Consider the following 22,148-nt stretch of genomic DNA (forward strand, 5'->3'; position numbering starts at 1 on the left):
AGCTTCCTAAGTGTCTAAATACATTCTTAAACACAATTTAAGAATGTGAATATAGTGCCACAAAAACTGAAAAATNGAATCTAATGAACAAACTGAACTAACAAACAAAACAGAGATGGACCCGTAGAGGGAGAGCAGATGACAGCTAGTTGGTGGGGCATGGGGAGGGAGGTTAGGGGGTGGAGGCATTGAGCAAAAAGGAAAAAGGACGCATGGACATGGACAACAGTGTGGTGATCACTGCGGGTGGGGGTATAATGGGACTATGTAGTAATGGAAAAAATACAAGAAAGATTAAATTTTAAAAAGTAAAGAATCTCACCTTGTAAGAGAAATATAAAACAAAAGGTAGTTTCATATTTTTCTAAACACTTCAATTCCTGGTCTAATTTCTTCCCTTTTTGATAATTGTCAAATTATGATCATTTAAATTACCATTTAAATTTTGTTAGCATGTCTGCAAATCATAGAAAAGCCCAAAATGGTGCCAGTTATTGAAGTAGAAAGAAAAGTCAAAGAAAAGAAAGATGAAACCCATAAGGACTTGACTAGTTTATCTGGCCAAATATGGCTATATTTAGACACTTAGGAATTTAGCTTCCTAAGTGTCTAAACACATTCTTAAACACAATTTAAGAATGTGAATATAGTGCCACAAAAACTGAAAAATATTTAATGAGAAAACTTTAAAGAAATCACAACAAATAATGTATGTTAAGAGTGTAGAGTGAAAATGTATGATTTTATTGACTAAAGATCCATATTTGTAAAACGAATGTATAAATTACAAGATGGCATGTTATTACAATAAAGCCAACCATCATTGGTATTCAGAAGAAAGGCGATTATATCTTTCTACAATGAAGGTGACAGTTGAGCTCAAATTTTTCTTTAGAACACAGACACATATGCTCCAGTATCTGTATTTTAATATCCCAACCATAAAACAAGGTAAATGGGATTTTATCATGAAGAGTGTTTTAATGCAAAATTTAGAACTGGTCCATAAACCTTGGGAATAGGAACAAAGGACTCACGGGCACAGACAGTGGGTCTGTGGGGTGGAGACTGAGTGTGGGAGTGGGGTGGGGGGATGGGGTAGCGGAAAGCAACAGGGAAAAAGGCGTGACAAATGTAACTGAACAACAAGGAAAAAATTGCCACTAATGATTTTAGGAAGTAGACTAAATTAGCAGCTAAGTGTGCTTCCTTCACAACAGAAAAATCTGCATGTGGGATGGAAGGATTTAGTGTTATTCATTTGAACTCTGGATACTATGTGCTCCAAACAACTATTTTCATGCTGGCATAGTTGATGCTGAGTGATTGTTTTGACAGCAAATAGGCAATAGGATCAATATCTCCTATGAGTGCTAGGAATGTTAATAACAAAAATGAATAATTAGTTTAGATTGCAAGGTTGCCCTTTTTCTTTGCTATCGCTTGGAGATGTTCATTCAATTCATCTAAAAGCTGCAATAATCCAATGTTAAAAGAGAGCTAAGCTGCTTGTGATATCACTCGAGATTGACAAATGATCTGGGGATATTTTAGTACAAGCTGGCCTAGGACAGATGAGCGTGTTGAGAGGAAGTCTTTCCCTTATCCACTCATTCATGCAGATCATGTTAATACAGCTCCTCCTAGGCCAGGCTTTAAATTTGGTAGCTGGTGAAAAGCCAGCAGCGTGGTCTCATCAACAAGGCAGTAGGAGATGAAGCTAGTCAAGACCATGAAGAATCTTGTACGCCACGTCAAGAAAAAATGAGCTCTGCCCTGAATCTGATGCAGAGTTGTTGAAAAGTTTTAAGTAAGACGGCAACATTTTAAATAAGGCTATGATAAAAAGGTCATTTTGACCATCTGTGAAAGATTAATTACAAACAGAAACATAGAGCAGTGAATTAGATCAAACTGTCATTGTAAGAAATTATTTGAGCTTAGAATGTGGTTCTGGGGATATGGAAAAAGGGACAGAATAAAGAGATATCGGAACTGAGTGATTAATCAGAAGTAGATGCTGAAGACGAAGAGTCTAGAAAGATCCTCAAATTTCCATGTAGAAAACTGGAAGAACTGCCAGGGATAGACGGGGTATGTGTGCCCTGCATGCGTGCAAGTGTGTGCCTGTGTGTGTACGCTTTCACTGTAGATGAAATGGTAGATGTGACAAACTGAACCCTTTATGCTTAAGCCATCATCACTCAGGCTTCTGGTACTTGAAGTCAAATGTATTCTTAGATAATAAGAAAAGATGGCTTACACAAAAGAGAGGAAAAGAAAAATAAAAATGTTTACTTTTGTAGGGGTTGAAAAGCTCTTGGATTAAATATTTGAAATAAAGAAGGACTCAGAAGAAACTTCTTAAGCATCATGAAGACACTCTATTGGGCAATTAAATATAAAATTATTTTAAAAGTAAAATACTAAAGTCAAACCCATTAAGATCAGGAACAAGATGGACATGCTGACATTAGTAATCAATAAGACATAGAAGAAAACTGTATTAGAGAAGAACCAAAATAATCATTACTTGCAGACAGTGCAAATACAGAAGAATAACCTTGACAATGGTTAAATGTAGCAAAAAATAAGAACTACACAAGATCATAATAACAGTATTGGGAAATGAAAAGATTTAGGATAAATTGGGGCAAATTCATACATTGAAAAAATAGCAAGACATTGTAATATTGAAGCTATCTCTCTTTAGGTAAGAGAGAATTTTCATGCCATGATGCTGACTTCAAAATAAACTGCAGGATGGTATGTGCGACTGGTTCCATTAAATCACACATGAATATTTTCAGGCAAAGATTTCATATGCTTCCTTAAAGATGATATTAGTCACAAAATGGTGACATATGAGTATGATTAATCTGAAGGGCAAGCTTCATGTTAGACTTGTCAAAAGCCTACAGTTCTCTCTTCCTCTGGGGAAAATGATGAGGATTCCTGATGGTTTTTTTAGTTATCATACATGTTCTAAGCCACATTGTTTTCAATGGAGACACATGGAAGCACCTGTCTTATAATTTTGAGAAGAAGGAAGATACAGGGTCTCCTGTTGCTGTTCTGATGAATTCAGCAAAAGTGGAGGATATCCACATGAACCTTGTCTATTCCCTTCTGCCCTCAAGCAGAGTCTAGTTGCCTAGCAACTGGATAACCACGGGAGAGTATGTGACATAAAATTTTTGGAAGCCCAACATTGGCTCATGATGGAAATGTAGTTCAATTGATAAGAAATGGACAATGCAAAGAATAAGCCAGATGAAAATTATTTGCATACTCACAATACATTCAGAGGGGTGTTATTCCTGAATATCTTTAGTGTGCCTTCCAACAAAGTATCATTAAAGTTTACTAATACATTGCAGTTTAGCACAACCTTTAAAGTATTAGTCCAAGAATTTCCATAGCACTCATTAAAACAATTATCTCTAAATCATATTATTCATTATTCCAATTGCTTTCTGATAATTACACTAAGTCCAGGTTCTACATTGAAATTTTAACTACCTACAAAAACTGTACATTATAAAGTCTAACTTGGTCTATTATTTAAATGAAATACTTTTTTTGTAAAAACTGTTTTTCAGTTTCTTTGACTTGATTTTTATTTCCTGACAATCTGAGAATCAGAAACATGAATAGTAAAGATTTACAAAGTGGTACAGGCAGAAATGTAGTTTGAATGTTTTGCTTTTGCTCTGGCTACTATTTTCATAAGCCAACAGCAAAGCCATGTCATTTTAGACACATGTAAAAATGGCAAGGCAGTGTGTTGGAGGTGACTGCCTATGGCACAATCATTTGCAAATATATACAAATTTAGAAGGAAAGTTAAGAAAGTTAATCTAAAGTTAATTTAGATTAGAAAGTTAAGAAGAGAATCATTCAGGAAGTTGTTAACATTCAATATCCATTAATGCCCATGGGGTATTATCCAAAGAAACTCTGAACAATTAAAATAAATATATATGAAACATCTTGAACTACTGAATAACGAACAAACCATTTTAACGTATATCAAAATAAGGTCACTGATTTTTCCATGTTATGTCTGATCACATATTGAAAAACAGTAAGAAATCTCAAGGGCTGCTAGCTGACTGTTTATCAATTAGATTCGTGTCTCTCTGAATGGCCAGATCTCTAATTATATGGAGTGATCAGAGGCAATGTCTTTGCCAATGCAATTAACATTTTTTTTATGTGAGACTAACTGCCTTTGAATCACCTGCATAAGTTGCTTACAAGGTTAATCTCTCTTGGGACATCAGTGTTGTTCACAGTGTGGTAGTGTGCAAAGTACAGCTCTCAAGAAGTCAGGTCAGTATAATTCCAAATAGGCATACTAGAAAATCCAACTTTGTATGTGGCTGTTATAAAATCAGATGCTAAATTTCATTGTAATTATGTCAATAATAGAAAGGAAAGTATGCAACATAACACACAATACTATAAATCTAAAATGTGGTAACAAAAGATCTCGTTTCTTATATGTATGCTACAATGAAAATAATTAAGTGCCCAGTAGTAAACAAATTTTTCTTTCAACTGTATTCAGTCACTGAATATGGCTATAAAATTATAAACGGCTGTGCCATGGAAGCTATACTAAATATCTTAACAATTTTAAAAGAAACTTTGCTGGGCATTATAAAAGTGGTATTATGGAAATAATCATATAGGTAAAGTCCTTTAAGTCCTGTAAGACCAAGGCTATGCAATAAAAGGACATTAGAGCTATCTTAACTTCAGCTGACCCAGAGGGACTTGCCACCCCGCAGTGTCTATGAACTTGGGAGATCAGCTGGCTAGCCCCCTGATGCCCCCTTTTATTGAACTGGGCATATATAAAGAAACAAGTGTTATGATAGCCATCACAGTGTAAAGTACTAGGCCTTCCTAGAATGGACTGAATGATAATGCTCAGGCTGCCCGAATGTGATTCACTAAGTCCTGGCTGCATTCATTTCTTTTCTTGACAAGAATTTTCTTTGTCTAATAGAAATCATCCTGTGAGGCAAAGGTAAAAATAGGTCAATGTTTTTAGAAAAAAAAACGCATATGCCTCTCTCACCTTATTTTAGAGGCAAGGATTTATATTACGGCTGATAAAATAATATGAGAGTCCCACTGACAACAGGGTGCATGTCTATACATCTCATCACATGGAACCAGTGCTGAGTGTATAGTAGGTGCTCAAGAAATACATGTTAAATAAGTGAATAGGTAGAAAATATTTCACAGTTTTAAAGTTTGCAAGTAAACATTATTTTATAAAACTATGTGGTTTCCAACAATCATCTGGGTTTTACTACTCTATGTTTTGAACTTTTAAATGAAGGCCATAGGTTATAAATAAAACTTAGATATTTCCTAAGGTTTGGCTCTGAGATATCTTCCCTCATAGATTTGTCTCTGGGTATCTCAACTACACTCAGGACATCAGCTATTATTTCCTATCCAAAACTTGAAAATCAATATTACCAGCCCCAAACTCTGTCCTAACCCCTAATAAAATGGCTAGTTCCCAATATGATTATCCTACCATGATAATCATTGGCTGACAGTCTCCAACAGTCATTTCAGTGAACAAAAATTAAATGTCGGTGAACAAGAGATCACCTGACGACATCAGAAGAAAGCATTTGGTGTAAAATACTGAAGGCAGGGTAGAAGGGGAAAAATGGAACTCGGAAGAAATAAAAGCAAGAAAGCATCACAGGTAAATGTTATTAAAAAGCAAACAATGTTTTTAAAATCCTGAGACACAAGAGAAGTTGAAACATCCTTGAAACCAGAATGTAATGATAAAAATAGGGAAGAAATAGAGAAAAAAAGACTTAGAGGATTTAACATCTAAGTCATGAATATGTGCTTGACAGAGAAATGGGATAGAAAACATATAGAGGGTATTTTGTTGAGTTTTGTGGATACATATTTTTTCAAGTGTGACTGCTCACCCAGTGTCTAATGGGTAGAAGAAAAAATAAACCAAAGCACAGTATTGTAACATTTCAAAACACTAGGGTAAAAAAGGAGTACAAAATAAAAAAGAAAGAAAGAGAGAAAAGGAAAACCGATCACACAGGGCTCAGAAGCACAGGGGTCTCTCAATAGCAACAGTGGAAGACAGATGATATTGGACAAGTGCTTTAATATTTTGATCAAATATATATATATTTAAACTATAATTCTATAATCAGCTGAAGTATCCATTTAGTTTTGGATGGAATAGAGGCATTTGGTCTGAAATGAGCTCTAGGCTCCAGCCAAGCAGAAAGCAGAAACAGTTCTGTAGATAGGAGTTACCCAGGACAAACACAAAGGACACGGGATGAAGGAAACCCAGCATCAGAGGAAAGGGAAGGTAAATCCGAGGATGAATTTTGTGGAGTAGAACCAAATAGCAGCCGCCCAGTTGGATTGGGCCAGCAGTCTAAAGCCTCCAGGAAAGCCAAGGTGGATTTATTAGTAAAATTCAATTGAGAGGAGTTTAAACACTCTCTTACAGATTTCTAGAAGAATTTCTGATGGGTGTAAGTGAACATAAGCAAAAAACCAAACAAAAAACATGTTTATTCTTCATTCAAAGGAGAATGAATATTGTACCAAAAAAGAAATGCCACTATAATATCATATCACTCAGCTCACAGTCTATATTTGCATGGTTCAAATAACTCAAATTCTGAATATTGACATGATCAATGTTTCTAAAGTCATTATATACGAGAAGGACCAAAAGAAGAGAAAGCAGAGAAGAGAAGGTGGGGCAGGGAGTAGAGTGGGCCCCAACCATCATCTCCCAAAGTAGGAAATCAAAGTAATGTGTAAAATTGTAGAATAAGTAATATTTAGAATTAGGAAAATAAATTCTAGAAGAAAAAAATAAAACAGGCTCGCAGGAATGTTTAAAGATGAGGAGTGTGTGTGGGAGGGGGCAGGGGAAGTGGAGTGGGGACAAATGTTTTCTGTATTTCACTGCAAGTCTTGTATCTCTATTGTCTATTAGAAATGTAAAATATGACATCTTTTCCATATATTCCCTCGATAAACACTTAAAAAGGATTTGGAAATTATTCAGGTTATTTTTGGTTGTTTTTTAATATCAGTTAAATTTTGGATATGAGATATTCAAAAGCTAACCATAGTTATAAATTTAGTTATGTAATTTAACTCAATTTTCTTTGTCTTCGGGATCTTGGGAACTTGATTGACATATGTAAAGTGCTAGGAAGTATTCTTTGTAAAGGCATCTCAACATTCCCATACATATGTGTCCATTTACACGATGATGCTAATTTATAATTTTTAGATTTGGTACCTCCTAATTTACTAGGATGTGGTTTTATGGCCAGCAAATATTAAAGAAGAACAAACAGAATAAATGATTCATGGAGTATTATATAGGAAGAGTTTGACCATTAAGTTACATGAATCATGTCTCTGTCTAAAAGGCAGATTTTTAAAATATAAGTTACAATTTTCAAATGAAAAAATCTAAGTTCAAGATCACTTACTGAAGAATCAAAATACTTGCAGATGGCTATTATATTGGCGTTTTCCCCTTCATTTTTTCTTGCCATTTATAAATAAATCATATATATATATATATACATATACACACATATATATATATATATTTAATTTTATTTATTTATTTTATTTAATTCTTGTTCAAGTACAGTTTTCTGTCTTATATTCCCAGCCCTAACCCCTCAATGCTCTCCACCTCCCTCCCATTTCTGCCCCCCACCTTAGTATTGTCCATGTGTCCTTTATACTTATTCATGTGAGTCCTAAATAAATTATATTTTTTAACAATTAAATATTATCAGTTACTTTTTCTGTGTTACATATCTTAAAGAAAAGACTGGGTTGCAAAGACCATTTAAAAACTTTGCATAGCCCTGACTGGTGTGGCTTAGTTGGTTGGGTGTTGTCTCCGGAAGCAAAAGATTGCTGGTTTGGCCAGGGAACATGCTCCGGTTGAGAGTTCTGTCCCTGGTCTGGGTGTGTGCAAGAAGCAACCGATGGATGTTTCTCACATCGATATTTTTCTCCCTTTTTTTCTCACTCCTTTCCCCTCTCTCTGAAAACAAGTAAATACAATCTTTAAAAAATGTACTGGAGGTACAGAGTGGTTTTGTAGCCAGGTTTTTTAAAGCAGAATTACTGCTACATGAAAATAAAACTGCTAGAGAGGAGCAGGAACCTGTAACCAGTTTTACTTTTATAAACTTAGATCACAGGTGATAATTCTAATAATGACGAAGTTTAAAGAGCTTTAACAGAAAACATGTACTAGGTGCAAAAGCACCAGAACAAAATTTTTAAAAGGCCTCATTTTAGTGTGTACACTGGTTATTTTATTTTCTCCAAGGACCAGGGGGGTCAAGGTGCAGAAGGGGCCTCTCTCGGGCAACCCCAGTCCCAGTCTGGCCTTAGGCCATCACTACACTTTGTATCTTTCATTTCTGGGTTTAGATGTTGTTTTCTTATCAATGATGAAATTTTAGTTTTCCCCCATAATTTAATATTGTTCTTATAACCCCTCAGGTCAGTTCTGACTAGTTTAAACCATCAGATATATGTTTCTCAGCTTCCTAAATCAATTCTTCCAGAGGTAGTGCCTCTGGACAAATTCAATCTCTTCAGTTTATAGCTAGTTTCGAAAGAATTTAGAAGCTCCCCTCCAACTCCTGACATGTTTAGGGATCTCCTGTACTTCTCATCATGTCTTTAGGTAAATATTTCATAACACAGTTGCATTTTGGTAAGTCTAATTGCTTGGGTAAGGAGATTCAACACTCTCAATTTCTTTTTGAAGGAAGTAAATGCTGCTGTAATGAAAAAATTTTGTGTTCCAAAGCTTGTGGTAATTATGGAAAAATAGCATGAGTGTTTCTTTAAATAGAATAGCTGTTCTTGTGGGTTTTCAATGCTAATGTTAAGTGACCACTAATTTTATGTAGTGCCAGACAAAACTGTATTTTATTCATTATAAATGAAACACATTTTGGGACTCTTACAGATGACTGCATGAAATTTAAAGGAAAACTCATGCTCGTCTGAGCTCTACAGGACAGAAATTTACATGCACACTTTGAACAATTTCATTTTTACTCTTCAATTCCTTTAATGAATTATGGGATTTGCCCTGGCTTTGTCATTTGGGACTTCGAGCTGTTTAGTATCCGCAAGGAATATTACCAGAGATTACTCGGTACTCAGAGTGATTGAAAAGAGGCCTGTGTTCTGGTACATACTCATAAAGCACATCTAATACTCTCAGTGTGATGGAAATCCAACCATGGCTCTTTTCCGCATTGCAGGATTCCCTTTGCACCCTGGCAGGGCATGTCCCAAACAACAAAAGAGTTGCATTAGGGATTTATGCAGGACTCTGGTACTACCCTTGGGTGTGTTCTGGAATAATGACCAAAAATAAGATTTTATCATATCATGCATAGGACCAGAAGGTTCTTTTACTGGTACAAGAAAGTAATTTAAAAATTACTTTTAAAAATCATAATTATTTCTTGTATGTTGAAAGAAAATCATATAATATCTGCAACAGTAAAATCTTCTATTATGATCTAGATATACAAATGTACTTACCACATACAAATGTACTTAAGTATGTGTGTGTATACGTGTGTGTGTGTACTTAATATACACATCTCTGTACAGAGATGTGAATGGGGCTTTGTTATCTCCTAAAGGAAATGCTTCATTTCCTAGGATTTTTAGAATTTTAGTCCCCACTTCTCTGTCATTTTATTTCTCTTTCAATTTCCCACAGCTGCCTTGAAGTATTTTCCTTACTTTTGTTTACTCAGTCATCTTTATTATCTACAATTTTCTCCTTCTTAATTCTTTCTCCACTATTTCTGTGATACAGATCTATCAGGTTTTAAGCAATTAATTAAATTACTTCAGCTAAAAAGGCCTTTAGTTTTTTAAGTTGAAGAAACAAATATATAGCAAAATAGTTTATTTTTCTTTCTAATTTTGATTGTATGTGTGTGTATATATATATATATATATCCACCTAGTCTTTCAATAAGCTAAAACTCCAGATACACCAATTTGAAATTTTAAAAGTATATAATAACTGAAATATCGTTGTACTAACTGTCTAATTAAAAAAAAATCCTTTTTCTTGAACATAAGAGGCTCCTGTTAAATGCATCATTACAGAACAAGTGTCAAATTTTAGAGAGATATAACACCTCAAACAACTTCTGAGAAAGAACAATTGTTTACATTGTGACGAAAGGTAAAATCCTATAAATATATGCATTCCGTAGGTTAATTAACATTTCAGATGTTTTATTTTTCTTCACATCAAAGATTTCCTCTTGGAGACACAACAGCAACTCCAGTCTGTCGCTGTCACTGCTCACCTCAGTGATAAGGAGCTGTCCCTGTACTGCTTGTTGTTTTCCATTTATAAAGCGCTGTGTGCTATTTATGAAACAATACTTGAAAACAAAGGACGAGTTGATATAAACAGCAGCTCATAATATAAAAGAGAGTTTTACCGAAGACAGTCAGCTCCGCTGGGTCACTGTCTCTCTCTCCCACCATGTTGGTGCCGACACAGGTGTACATCCCTGCATCACTTTTCCTGGTGTTGGAGATCATCAGTTTCCCACCACGGATCTGTTAAAAGTAAATAAAGAAGAAAGAAAGAAGAGAAAAGGGAATGGGAAGGAAAAGTCACTAATCAATACTTATGAATATTTAAGCACCACATTTGTTTTTCCTAAAAGAAAGAGCTCAGTGTCTAAGACTCCAACTCCCCCACTGGTTTGACATGTGCATGTGTCCTTTCTTCTGGTCAATTCTCTTCCGGTAGAAGCCTCCAGCTCCCTCTCTAGGGAATGCGTCCTTACGGCTGTCTTCCTCCCCTTCCTGATCTTATTTTGACTCTTGTGACTGCCCCCATTAAATATCAATGGTCGGTCTTCACCCTGCAGTTTGGTTGGATGAATTGCTATTGGCATTTGTCATAAGGAAGGTGCACTGTATATCTGCTTCAGATAATAAAATGAAAACCAAAGGACTCAGAGGGATTCTCCAAGTATTTAATGAATTCTTCTATGGGCGGGGCAGTTTTCTAGGCACTCGAGCATCACTAATAATCCAAATATAAAATTTATGTGTCCGTGGAACTTATATCTTCAGTTGTTTATATTAATTATCTTTGTCTCACCTTAATTTTATTTGTGAGATAATTTTTGAAGAGTAGAGCAGGTTGGACAAAAACAAATCCAATGTTTTGAATGATGACTATGAGTTGGTACAAATCACTGGTTTTTAATATCTTTTCTCTAAATGTCTGAAATAAGAAGCATTTGACTGAATTAACAAATGTAATTACATTAAACTGTGTATTTGTTAAGGAAGATATTAAAGGAGAATTAGGTTTTGGGTCAGTGTATCATTAACTCATAGCTTCCTTTCCAATCTTGGTGTTTTATTTTATTTTTTGCATTTAGCTAATCCAACAATCTTCACTTCATGGTGATTTAGAATTCTTAAAGAGATATGAGATAAGAACGTGCTGTTTTCATTTGTTAATTTTTTAATTCATAGGCAAACAATGAATGTGTATTCTCATCAGAGATATTTTAGGTTCTAAAACTTGCCATGTCATAAAAAGTAATTTTCACTTTATTTTTTAAAATTATACCTGGGAAGAGAAGACCGTCAATGTGTTCTTAATTATATATAGTAGAGCATAATGGACTCTGAGTTATAAAAATGACCATGGAGGCCACTTCTCTTCCCCTTGAAGCTGAGTTTGGCAAGATGACTTGATTTGATCAATGGAACTAAAGCCCTTTTTCACTAGAAGGAAGGTGCTTGCACATTAGGGCTTGCCTTCTCTTGCTGTAGCTGGAACCCTGAGATCACCATGGGAATGAGCCTGAGCTAGCCTGCTAGAAATGAGAGGCCATGAAGAGAAGAAGGATGATGCCCTTCGGAGGGTCAGTCAATCACCAGACATGTTAGGAAGGCTATCCTATATCATCCAGCTCTCAGCACATCTTTAAAAAAGCCACAGAAGCATAAGAAACCCTAGTAAAGATCAGCCACACTGGCCCAGAGGGAAGAGCAATCAGCTTACCCACACACTAATAGTCTAAATGAAATAGTTACTATAAGCCACTGTGTTTAGAGGTGGTTCTTACAAAGCAAAAGCTAAACAATACAAACATGAGGTAGAAACCCATGAACATTGATTTTACTCCATCACTGGGAGTACATTTTCATAACTCTGGTACCCAAGCACAGACCACTAGCCACCAAACTCTCCGGGGCAATGCAGATCCTTAGAGTGCCAACAGTTCAAGCCAGAATCACATAATTGTATGTTGTGATCTCCACCATGGTCTTATGATGCAATCACAAGGTGCACATAAGAAAAAATATCTTCACTTTTTTGATATTCTTAAAGATAATAGAAACCCAGTCTATATAGAATTTTGAAAATCTTAAAAAGGGCTAGGACTGCAATATTGAACTAAACAGTATATTTATACACTCAAGTTGATAAAATTCTCAATCTGTTATGTACACTGGTTTATGCAATTTCTGTCTTTTGAACCTCATTCCAAAATTACTGATTTTGGTTCCCTTTTTTCAGTTCTTTCAATAGAGTGGAAATAGTAGTTAGCATTCAAATGCAGTTTGACAATGTTACTAACAGTGTATAAGAAATAAAACACATGAATTTTAACACTTGCTCTTCCGTCTTCCTAGGCATTCGTTTTCATCTAACTCACACTTATTCTTTCTTCCTTGTCATCAATTCGAACTTTGTCTTTTTTCCAGTAGATGGTGGGTTCTGGGTGTCCCCTGGGCGGCTGGCATTCCAGGATCGCAGGCTCTCCGGCTGCCACGACCACGTCTGTGGGGTTCTGCCTGAAGTCATCTCGCAGCACTGCAGGGAAACAATCCCAGAAAGAGAAAGCTCAGGGACGGTTCCTTTAGCTTCCTCTTGCGAGAGGTAACTTCCAGACTTATTTATTTTGTTCTTATAAAAACTGCCAGGACATTTACTGACAGCTGAGCCCATCTTCAAATAGTCTAGAGCCATGAACAGAGCCTGTTCCATGAGCCTGTTCATGGACAGAAAAATGGCTGACTATAATAATGCATCTTTGCTATACAATTTAAATTAAAAAAGAAAGTAAGTCTAAGGAAAATAAGACAAGTAATGTTCACGATATAATTCATGAATTATTCTATTATTCATAAGAAAAACTCAAGGCACAAAACTTTATGTAGTATGATCCTATTTTCTATTTTAAAAGCATACATACATACATGTACATAAATACATGAAAATAAACTGTCAAATTATTCTTAAAACCCTGAAACAAGTTGTGTGCACAGGGTCTGTGAGCATGAAGGCACCTCTGCCTGGGCGGGAAAGTGGGGTGAGAAGTCTTCGAGACAGCCTTTCCTCATATGTGAGTATGGACGAGAGCCACACTGTTTTCATCACACTTCAGAAGACAGACTCATTGTTCCCCCTGCAACGCACTAGCACCCACATACACAGAGCTACATTTCATTCTCGCTGCATCTCCACCTGCCGAGCGACATCTGGGCAGCGTGACACGCGGCGCAGAGATATCCCTTACAGCAGTTTTGCCAGTCTGAATTTCCCCTCCTTTCATTAGGAGAACAGCAGGTTGGACCTCTGCTGTAACCTCCGAAAATCTGGCATGCCTGGCTCTCCAAATGTCACCTATCTATCTCTGTGTGCTTTCTTCCCCTGGCAAGATGGAAAACCTACAGAAATAACTTGGCCCCACCAGACTGCAGAACACTGAGTTTATTTAGCAAATAAGGGCAAATACTCCAAAAAGTAGTTCAGACAGCTAATATACCACATACCTAACTTGCCTCTGTTTTCCCCAACTTCCTGGGCATTTTCTATTCTTTGATATTGCAACACTGACAAGTGTGTTTCCTAAGTGTGCATATGGGTAAAACAAACATATACACATACAAATTCAGGTACGTGTATATGTACTTGTATTATACATGCATACACATCTTATATATACATATTATATATGCATTTATGTATATATTCACAGATATATGAAAACACACACACACACACACATATATGAATCAAAATTGGGCAGCTGGTGCCAGCCTGTTACGTGAATTAACTGCTGCAAATGTGGATTAGGCCAAACCAGCTGCCTTCAGTGTCCTGCAATGAGACCCACTCCAGATCCTCCTTCTTTGTTAGGCCCAGTCTCTAGGTTAATTGTCATTTTCCAAATAAATAAAAATCTCCTGTCCTGAAAATAGCTTCAGAGACAACGGAGTGACTTTTGGGGCTTTGCTTTTCTTATCTTTTGCAAAACCTCCTTTAACACTGTTTCCACCTTAATGAAGTCAAGGCCCTTTATGAGATTAGAGAAACTTGTCTCCTATTGAAGGAGCCGTAAGAAAGAATTCAGCACAAATTGCTCACTCTCAGTTTATAAGCTGATTAATTTACTTCTTTCGCTACTAAGGAAATGTGCTCCATTTTGCCACGGTGAACTGCACTTTTTTTCCCCGTCCTTTTGTCTAACTGGCAAGGAAGGTGTGATTTATTTGCGTGAGGATTTGCTTCTGAATGAGCTGAGAGAAGTGTGCATTTTAATGTGACATGGGGGATGAGAAAAGGTTTGTGGTTCTCTCTTGCAGGTAAATCCTCCAGGGAGAGCAAGCTGGTAATTCATTTATATTCCAAGTCCAGAACAGCTGCCTATTTATGCAATGTTAAGATGTGCAAAAATATGGTAACCGGGTGGTGAGCACCCCTACAATATCCGCTACTGGCAACAAATGGTGTTTTGGCAGGCCATCAATCTGTTCCAAAATGACACATCTGGCCAGTTGCAGGACTTTCTCCAAAACTGGTCTTCTAATAAATGACATGCCCACGAGCCTCTGCTCAAATATACTTAGGGCCACCTCAAGTCATTCTGAAACACAGTTCCCCATCAATGAGCAGCAAGATAAATTAAGAAAAAAAAAGATCCTTTGACATGGGGGGGACAAAAAAGAGAAAAATATCATAACAAACTAAGGACTGCTCCTCTTAAACAATATAACACGTGTTTATGGCATTCACAAAAACAGAAAATGACTTCAATTTTGAGAGAAAGAAAGAAGAAACACATTTTATGAGCTCAAAATGTGCTTCTTCTTCCTTTCTCTCAAACAAAATATTCAAGAGAAAAACAACCCTTTTAGCAGATTCTATCACAGCAAAGAGAGAACTTGCTCTAAGGAAAAAGTAAAATAATTTTTACTCATCAAAAATTTTTAAGAAGATCATATGTGTTCTGATATTTGCTTATATGTTTCTGAGGTATGTATGTCCATTCATAAACATAAGCAAAGTAAAAAGAAATAATGTTTATTTTTCCCAATTTTGAGTTTATTATTCATTTCTACCCTGGATTTTGCCCTGGGCTTAACTGCAGGTGATGGGAATAAAAGGTGTTCTCTATGGCAAAGGATGCACACATGTTGGATGAGCGGAACGAAAATGGTCTTGCAAATGAAGAGAAACTGAGCAAGTCCTAATTGAGTCTCTGTATTTTTTCTCCTTAAACCCTTATTCTAGAAAGAACTGAAAGCTCCATCTTCAATATGGCTTGACAGGTAAGCTACTGTAAGAGCACACAGCAACACAGGTATTAGCTCAAACCGATCTTTAAATAAGGTGAAGAGAAATAAACTTGAAGAACTGAAAACAATACGGTTAAAATGACCAAAGCTGGGAGGGTATCAGGAAGCTATATTCTAAAGAAAAAATATAATAGGAACACTATCATGTAGTACTCGCTTGCAGATCTAAGTTTAGAATACAAGAGTTCAAATCTCCTTGGGTAAAATAATCTAATTGGCTAGAACTCACATATTCATCTCTGTATATGAGCTAAAAAGCAGAAATGAGAGTTCACCCAGCTAGTCATAAACTGGATTAGATTTGATTCTTTTTTACACTGCCATGCACTGTGACTTAGGAAGCTATATTGGAAGATCAGATATTTCCAAATGATTAGTGTGTTGGATTAAATACAGTTTATATTTATGGCATAAAGATGTATAACAAATCAATGCAATTCTGTAGAAACATATTGAAAACTAAAATGTGCTTGGCAGCATCCTGTAAAATTGTTGAGGAACATCAAACAAGGATGACATAAAGATGCCATGGTAGGCCTTTCCTCTAATGCCTTCGGGGGTCATTCCATCCCCTCTCTAATCCCCTCCTGCAGACTGTGGGCTGGACCTCATTACTTGCCTTTAAAGAACCGAATATTGCAAAGTGATGAAACGGTTCTTCAGATCATATAAGATGCCGTGTTGCTCAATAGGGAGGTGCACTTGGCCCACCTTGAGAACCCAAATCTCAATAAATTAAAAGCCTAAGTGACAACTATGGGTATGCCTGGGAGCAGATACTCCCCCAGCTGAGTCCTTGCAGGAGTCCAGAGTTCTGACCAACACCTTTATTGGAGCTTTGCGAAGGATTCCACAGCAGAAGGCCAGCTAACTCCTATCTGGGCTCCTGACCTCAGACAGTGAAAGAATAAATGGGTGTGATTTTAAGCCACTACATTTATGGTGATTTGTTATACAGAAATAGGTAACTAATTAGTAGCCTAAACAAACTTTATGCCAGTTGTGCCTTTAGAACTTACATCTTTAATTCCTGTTTCCTCACAATCCCACATTCTTTCACTCACCTAGGCTTCTATTCTAAACCAATAGTTCTCAGGAATTTTTTTTTTACCTCAATAAATAAAGGTAAGGTAAATCATAACTTGGACACATCCATCTTAGTTTATTATAAGAAATTAGCAATAACAATGAGATGAAGCTGCATAATTAAAGGCTTATGAAAGACACATTTCTGAATTACAAGGTATACATATGCTTGCAAAGTGACAAGAGAATGATAGAGCCTAACCATATTATTGCAAAAAGTATTCATATACACCATTGGATAAAGAAAACCACCCACAACAAACTAAATTGATCATGACAAGGTATCTAAAATGAAACTGTAATTAAAACCATGGTTAGCCACAGATGAAAACTATAGCAACTCAGAATGACACTGAACACAGGGCTTCCTGGCCAGCAGGCGCTCTCCCTGCACATGTGCTGAGCGTCCAGAGCCATGTGGCACAAGCTCTGACCAATAGTCTTAAGTGATGCTTATATGGTGCACATTTTTGTTTATGAATACAAAATTTGAGGGCATCTTGATACTTAGAGGAATACTCAGAAGTTTTAGTTGTGCATGTGGATAATATATGAAATTATACACTGGTTTTCAATAAGATTTTTAAAAATGCTCTTTTGGGTCAGTTAGCAGGTATATGCAAGAATACTTTCGATCACCTTATTTTAAAAGTAACTGATCTCCAGTAAAAATGAGTACCAACGAGCATACACCATGTACAAAATTTGGCATTATAGGTCATGTGAAACGTGAAGTTTGAGTCAAGTGTGTCTGACATTAGACTGCACGGTCACCACGCTGCACTGACTTGTGGTATCACTTGCTTCCACTTATTTTGTCCCCACTGCCCTAGTTCAGAATGGTCTTATCTCTTCACTGAATTACTGAAAGAATATCCTATTTGAACTTTTTCTCTAACTTCTCATTTACATTTTCCATTGTAGCGATGACAAGTTTGCTAAAATGTATATTTGATCATTTCAGTTCCTTTTTCAGAACTTTTTAAATGGCTTTTCAGATGAAATTCACAAGCTTATATTTCCAGGTACATCACGGACATTCCTGCAGTCGTCTTGCCCTGGATATCTAATTATTAATGTACATTCTGCTTGAAAATCTCTATCAGGTAACCCTTTGTTCCCTTACTTTTTCCTACTTCTTCCTTTAAACACCAACTGCTCCTTTGATGTCAGCTTCAGATCCACTCGTGAAATGCTGCTCCTTCTACACTTATCCTAGGTAACCTTCCAAAATGCTCCCCCCTTGAAGGGCATCAGAAGAGTTCATCAAGTGTTCTTGATGGGTTGATTCAATTGATGAAGTTCTTTTCAAGAGGTGTGTTGCCGGGTTTTTTTATTTTATACAAAAGAGACTACAATGTTTTAATTGAATTTTTAAATGTCATTTATAAAAAACTTAATTTCACTGGATTTGAAAGATAGTGTACTTGATGTATGAACAACCTCATACATCTCTACAATAAAAGCCAGGCAGTTCGAGAAGGTCAGAAATCAATCACTCAAAGAAACAACAGGTTTATGTACAACCAGTAAAACTGTTAGCACAAATTATAGTATATCATAGTAAATATCAGAATGGACTAGAAAAAAAGCGACAGTCATTCTTACAACTGGTACACATTATTTCCTTAACCCTATCACCACCAACATCATCAGCCATCAATCATCACGAGTGAACAGATATAATCCCAACCAATCTAAAACACAGGTCCTCTCTACTCTGTTCTGGGTTTCTTTTTTTTTGTCTCATCTGCTGCACTAAACGGCTGTTGTCAGCAGCCGTGCTGTGACCCCAGGGGGAGCTCCATCTTCAGGATGAAACTGCACATCTGAGCAGTAGAAAAATCTGACTTCTTGATGACATAACTGGACAAATTGATCCTGAAGACTGTGCTGAACTGGCTTCCTAGTTATGTGATCTAAATATGTTTTCTTCCATCTTTAGGCCAGTTTAAATTGAGTTTCCTCTTTCAACTAAAAGCTCCCCACTGACAGGCTGTATTTTTCCTGAAGTTTCAATGACTGGAAAGACCAAATAAATCCAAAGAGGAATCATCATTCCCCCCACACAATTATATTCGGTACAATGAAAGAAAATAGGGTCAGAATGGGCAGGACAGACACAAGCTAAACAGACAATAAATTTTGATATTTAGGAAACAAGTCTTAAATGGTCTCTTCTGCACCGGAGGGGAAGAGGAAAGGAATAACTCAGTGGGGAGTCATCCTGCTACTGCTGTGCAACCTGACACTCTGCCACTGGCACCTTTGCTGTATGCTGACAATTCCAAAAACAAGACGTTCTCACCCACTGTCCCCACTAAGACTCCCTGTGCAAGCAAAGTCACTCAGCAAATAATTTAGATACACCAGGGGTATGAATTGGAGCACATTAAATAAACAAGGATGCCTTGTGACTTGTTCATTTTCAAGTCATAGCATTTTGTGAAGCCTGATATTCTACAGGGAATAAAACCCACAAGCACACAATTCATGCAAGAGGAACAGCCAGCTCAAAATCTTCGCCAAGCCTTTATTCTTGAATCCTTTTTTTAGCTCTGCTCTGTCCTCACCCACAATATAATCCGAAGTCCTGCTAACAGTGCCAAATCTTCCTTAATGTTTTCCATTAATGTTTAAAACTTGCTGAAGGATTCTTAGAAATCGCATGGAAACATCGTGCTCTCTGTAATTTGTATCTGTAACCTCTGTAATGCATATGTTCTCTCTGGGGACCGAGTGTTGAGATCATTCATAAACTTTTGGATCACACGCGGCACTGCAAACTGGTGACATCTGACCAAGGCAGACTCCAGGCCTGTCTCTGGCAATCATTTCCTTTGGGTTGAGTACGGAGCCAGCAGTTGGCAAACCTTCAACACTTGGAAGTCCTATTTTAGGCAAAGCTTAGCATCTGATATTTGACAGGGATCTGCATACCCTACCCATTAGTCTAGGAGGAAGTTAGGGATTGAGGCTAATTAATGTTTAATCAGTTCCTCTTTTTTTCTTTCTTAAAGTGCCATTGTCCACAAAATTGTTCATGTGGGATTGATGTTTCCAGAGTCACAGAGAGCCCAAGGGACTTCAGGCAACTTGGAGGCTGTGCCCAAGCACAGCATGTGAGGAGGAGGGTGGGGTCTAGAATTTGGATTCTGGCCTCAGCACATTCAAGGCAATGTCTTCCTTTCCTGCAGAACAAAACCCTATTCTCCACAACCCCCAAATGTTCTGCTCTGCTATCCAAGCAACCTTGTAGCACCTGCACATTTAGGGTTAATTTTAGTCTTGGTCACAGAGATGCCTATAACTCTGGATATTAGAATAAAAGATACATTGACTTTGAACTTCAGAACTACAAAGGCTAGCAATTTTTTAAAAGATTTTATTTATTTATCTTTAGAGGGGAAGGGAAGGAGAGAGAGAGAGAAATATCAATGTGTGGTTGCCTCTTGCGCGCCCCCTGCTAGGAACTGGCCTGCAACCCAGGCATGTGCCCTGACTGGGAATCCAACCGCGATACTCTAGTTCGCAGGCCCTTGCTCAATCCACTGAGCTACACCAGCCAGGCCAGCAATTTTTTTAAAACCTTAAATAATGTTCCTCAAGATGGTTAAAAAGGGAAAACACCCTTTCTCAAGCTTGTGATACTGTCCTCTTCTTTCTCTTGATCTGGGTTTGGCTATAAATAAACAAACAAACACATAAATAAATAAATAAATAATCATAATATCTTCATAGGATTTACATCTACACAAATCATCATAGGATGATTACAAATAACCATCTGTCTGCTTCTTGCTTTTCAATCTGGCTCATGTCCCATGACCCTCAAGTCTTCGGTCAGCAGTGAGGCTGTGAGGCATCAGGAATACTTATCAGAGGTGCTGTGTATAAAATCTTTTTTTCCCACTTTCTTATTTTTTCCCCCACATCCCTCTCTTTCTCTCCCTCCCCATTTAGCTCTCATTATTACACAAAAGAAAAGAAATATTTGAGGGGATCAACTGTCATTTACATATATTTATAAAAATTAATTCAATATATTTATATATTTATGTGTACATTTAAACTTAAAATATATATAAGTAGCCCTGGTTGGTGTGGCTCAGTGGATGGAGTGACAGCCTGTGAACTGAAAGGTCTCCAGTTTGACTCCCAGTCAGGCTACACGTCTGGGTTGTGGGCCAGGTTCCCAGTTGAGGGCGCATGAAAGCCAACTGATTGATGTTTCTCTCACACACTGATATTTCTCCCCCTCTCTTTCTCCCTCCCTTCCTCTCTCTCTAAACATAAATAACTACAATATAAATATATAAATACTAAAAAATATACACTAGTATATATTTAAATTCAAATTTCAGAATCCTTTACTGTCTTATAGTTACATTTATCAATCTGAATAAATAATAAAGAGTGTTATCAAGTAAATATTAATGTGCTACACATTATTCTAGATCCCAAATTATTACCCTCTCCTTGTGCCTTGTTAGACCTTATCTGAAGGCACTGGTGTTTACAGCATTCTATCACTGCAAACTTCACAAAGGTACATAGTCTCAGCAGCATCTTCCTGTCATTCCACCCTCTCCAAAATTTTGCCCAATTTTTGCTGATATTTCTCTCCCGCGGTGGATTTTGATGTGCGTGATCAACATGAATTACAACGCCAAGTAACTGCCAGATGTCATGAGTTATAAACTCAATAGTCTAAGGATTATTACACATTAGGACACCCTGCAGTGCAAGGGTGTCCTGGAATTTATGTGTTATTTATTACCTATTGGCAGGGTCTCAAAGTAATCTCACCCCTGCTGATGAAATGATGGTTGGAAACAGACAGAGGTCAAGGTCAACCTTCCTTGTCAAGAATGCCAGTTACTCAAAACTACAGGTGCCTTACCTTTATTTTTTTTCTTCTTTACCTGAAGCTCAACAAATCCTTGCATAAGAGAGATATACATTATAGTGCATTATCCATGGGCTTTCAAATTAATTCTGCTGATTTCACAATTTCCATCATTTCACCTATTTTAATAACACATTTTTAACCATAATCTCTAGGGGTCTAGTTTAAGAGGGTAACCATGAATCCACCATACCATGAACTTAAAAATGACCCGTTTGAGAGGACACTTTGTTTTCCTCTTTTACCCAAGAACACAGACCAAAGCCTAACTCCATGAGACTTATTTGAATTTTTAATGCAACAACACATGCATTTTTTAAAAAAGTCAAGTCCTACATGCCTGTGGACTCTTCAGTTTTTCTCATTCAATATTAAGATTTGCATATATTCACACCACAAAATATGGGCATCACTCTGA

At 36.8% G+C, this 22,148-nt stretch overlaps 1 protein-coding gene across 5 annotated transcripts in view; it reads right to left on the reverse strand.

The window, feature by feature from the left end:
* The window catches only part of ROBO2 (roundabout guidance receptor 2), a 1,307,581-nt gene that overhangs the window by 154,465 nt on the left and 1,130,968 nt on the right, over window positions 1-22,148 (reverse strand). For all 5 annotated transcript variants that reach the window (XM_037059032.1, XM_037059034.1, XM_037059035.1 and 2 more), the window contains exons 3-4: window positions 12,810-12,967; window positions 10,560-10,680 (exon numbers count right to left, since the gene is read on the reverse strand). In XM_037059032.1, coding sequence (XP_036914927.1) covers window positions 10,560-10,680; window positions 12,810-12,967 — 279 coding nt within the window. The remainder of the gene's footprint in view (window positions 1-10,559; window positions 10,681-12,809; window positions 12,968-22,148) is intronic.

This window comes from Sturnira hondurensis, unplaced genomic scaffold, assembly GCF_014824575.4.
Source record: "Sturnira hondurensis isolate 20B ecotype Veracruz unplaced genomic scaffold, ASM1482457v3 Scaffold0010428, whole genome shotgun sequence".
Taxonomy (NCBI): Eukaryota; Metazoa; Chordata; class Mammalia; order Chiroptera; family Phyllostomidae; genus Sturnira; species Sturnira hondurensis.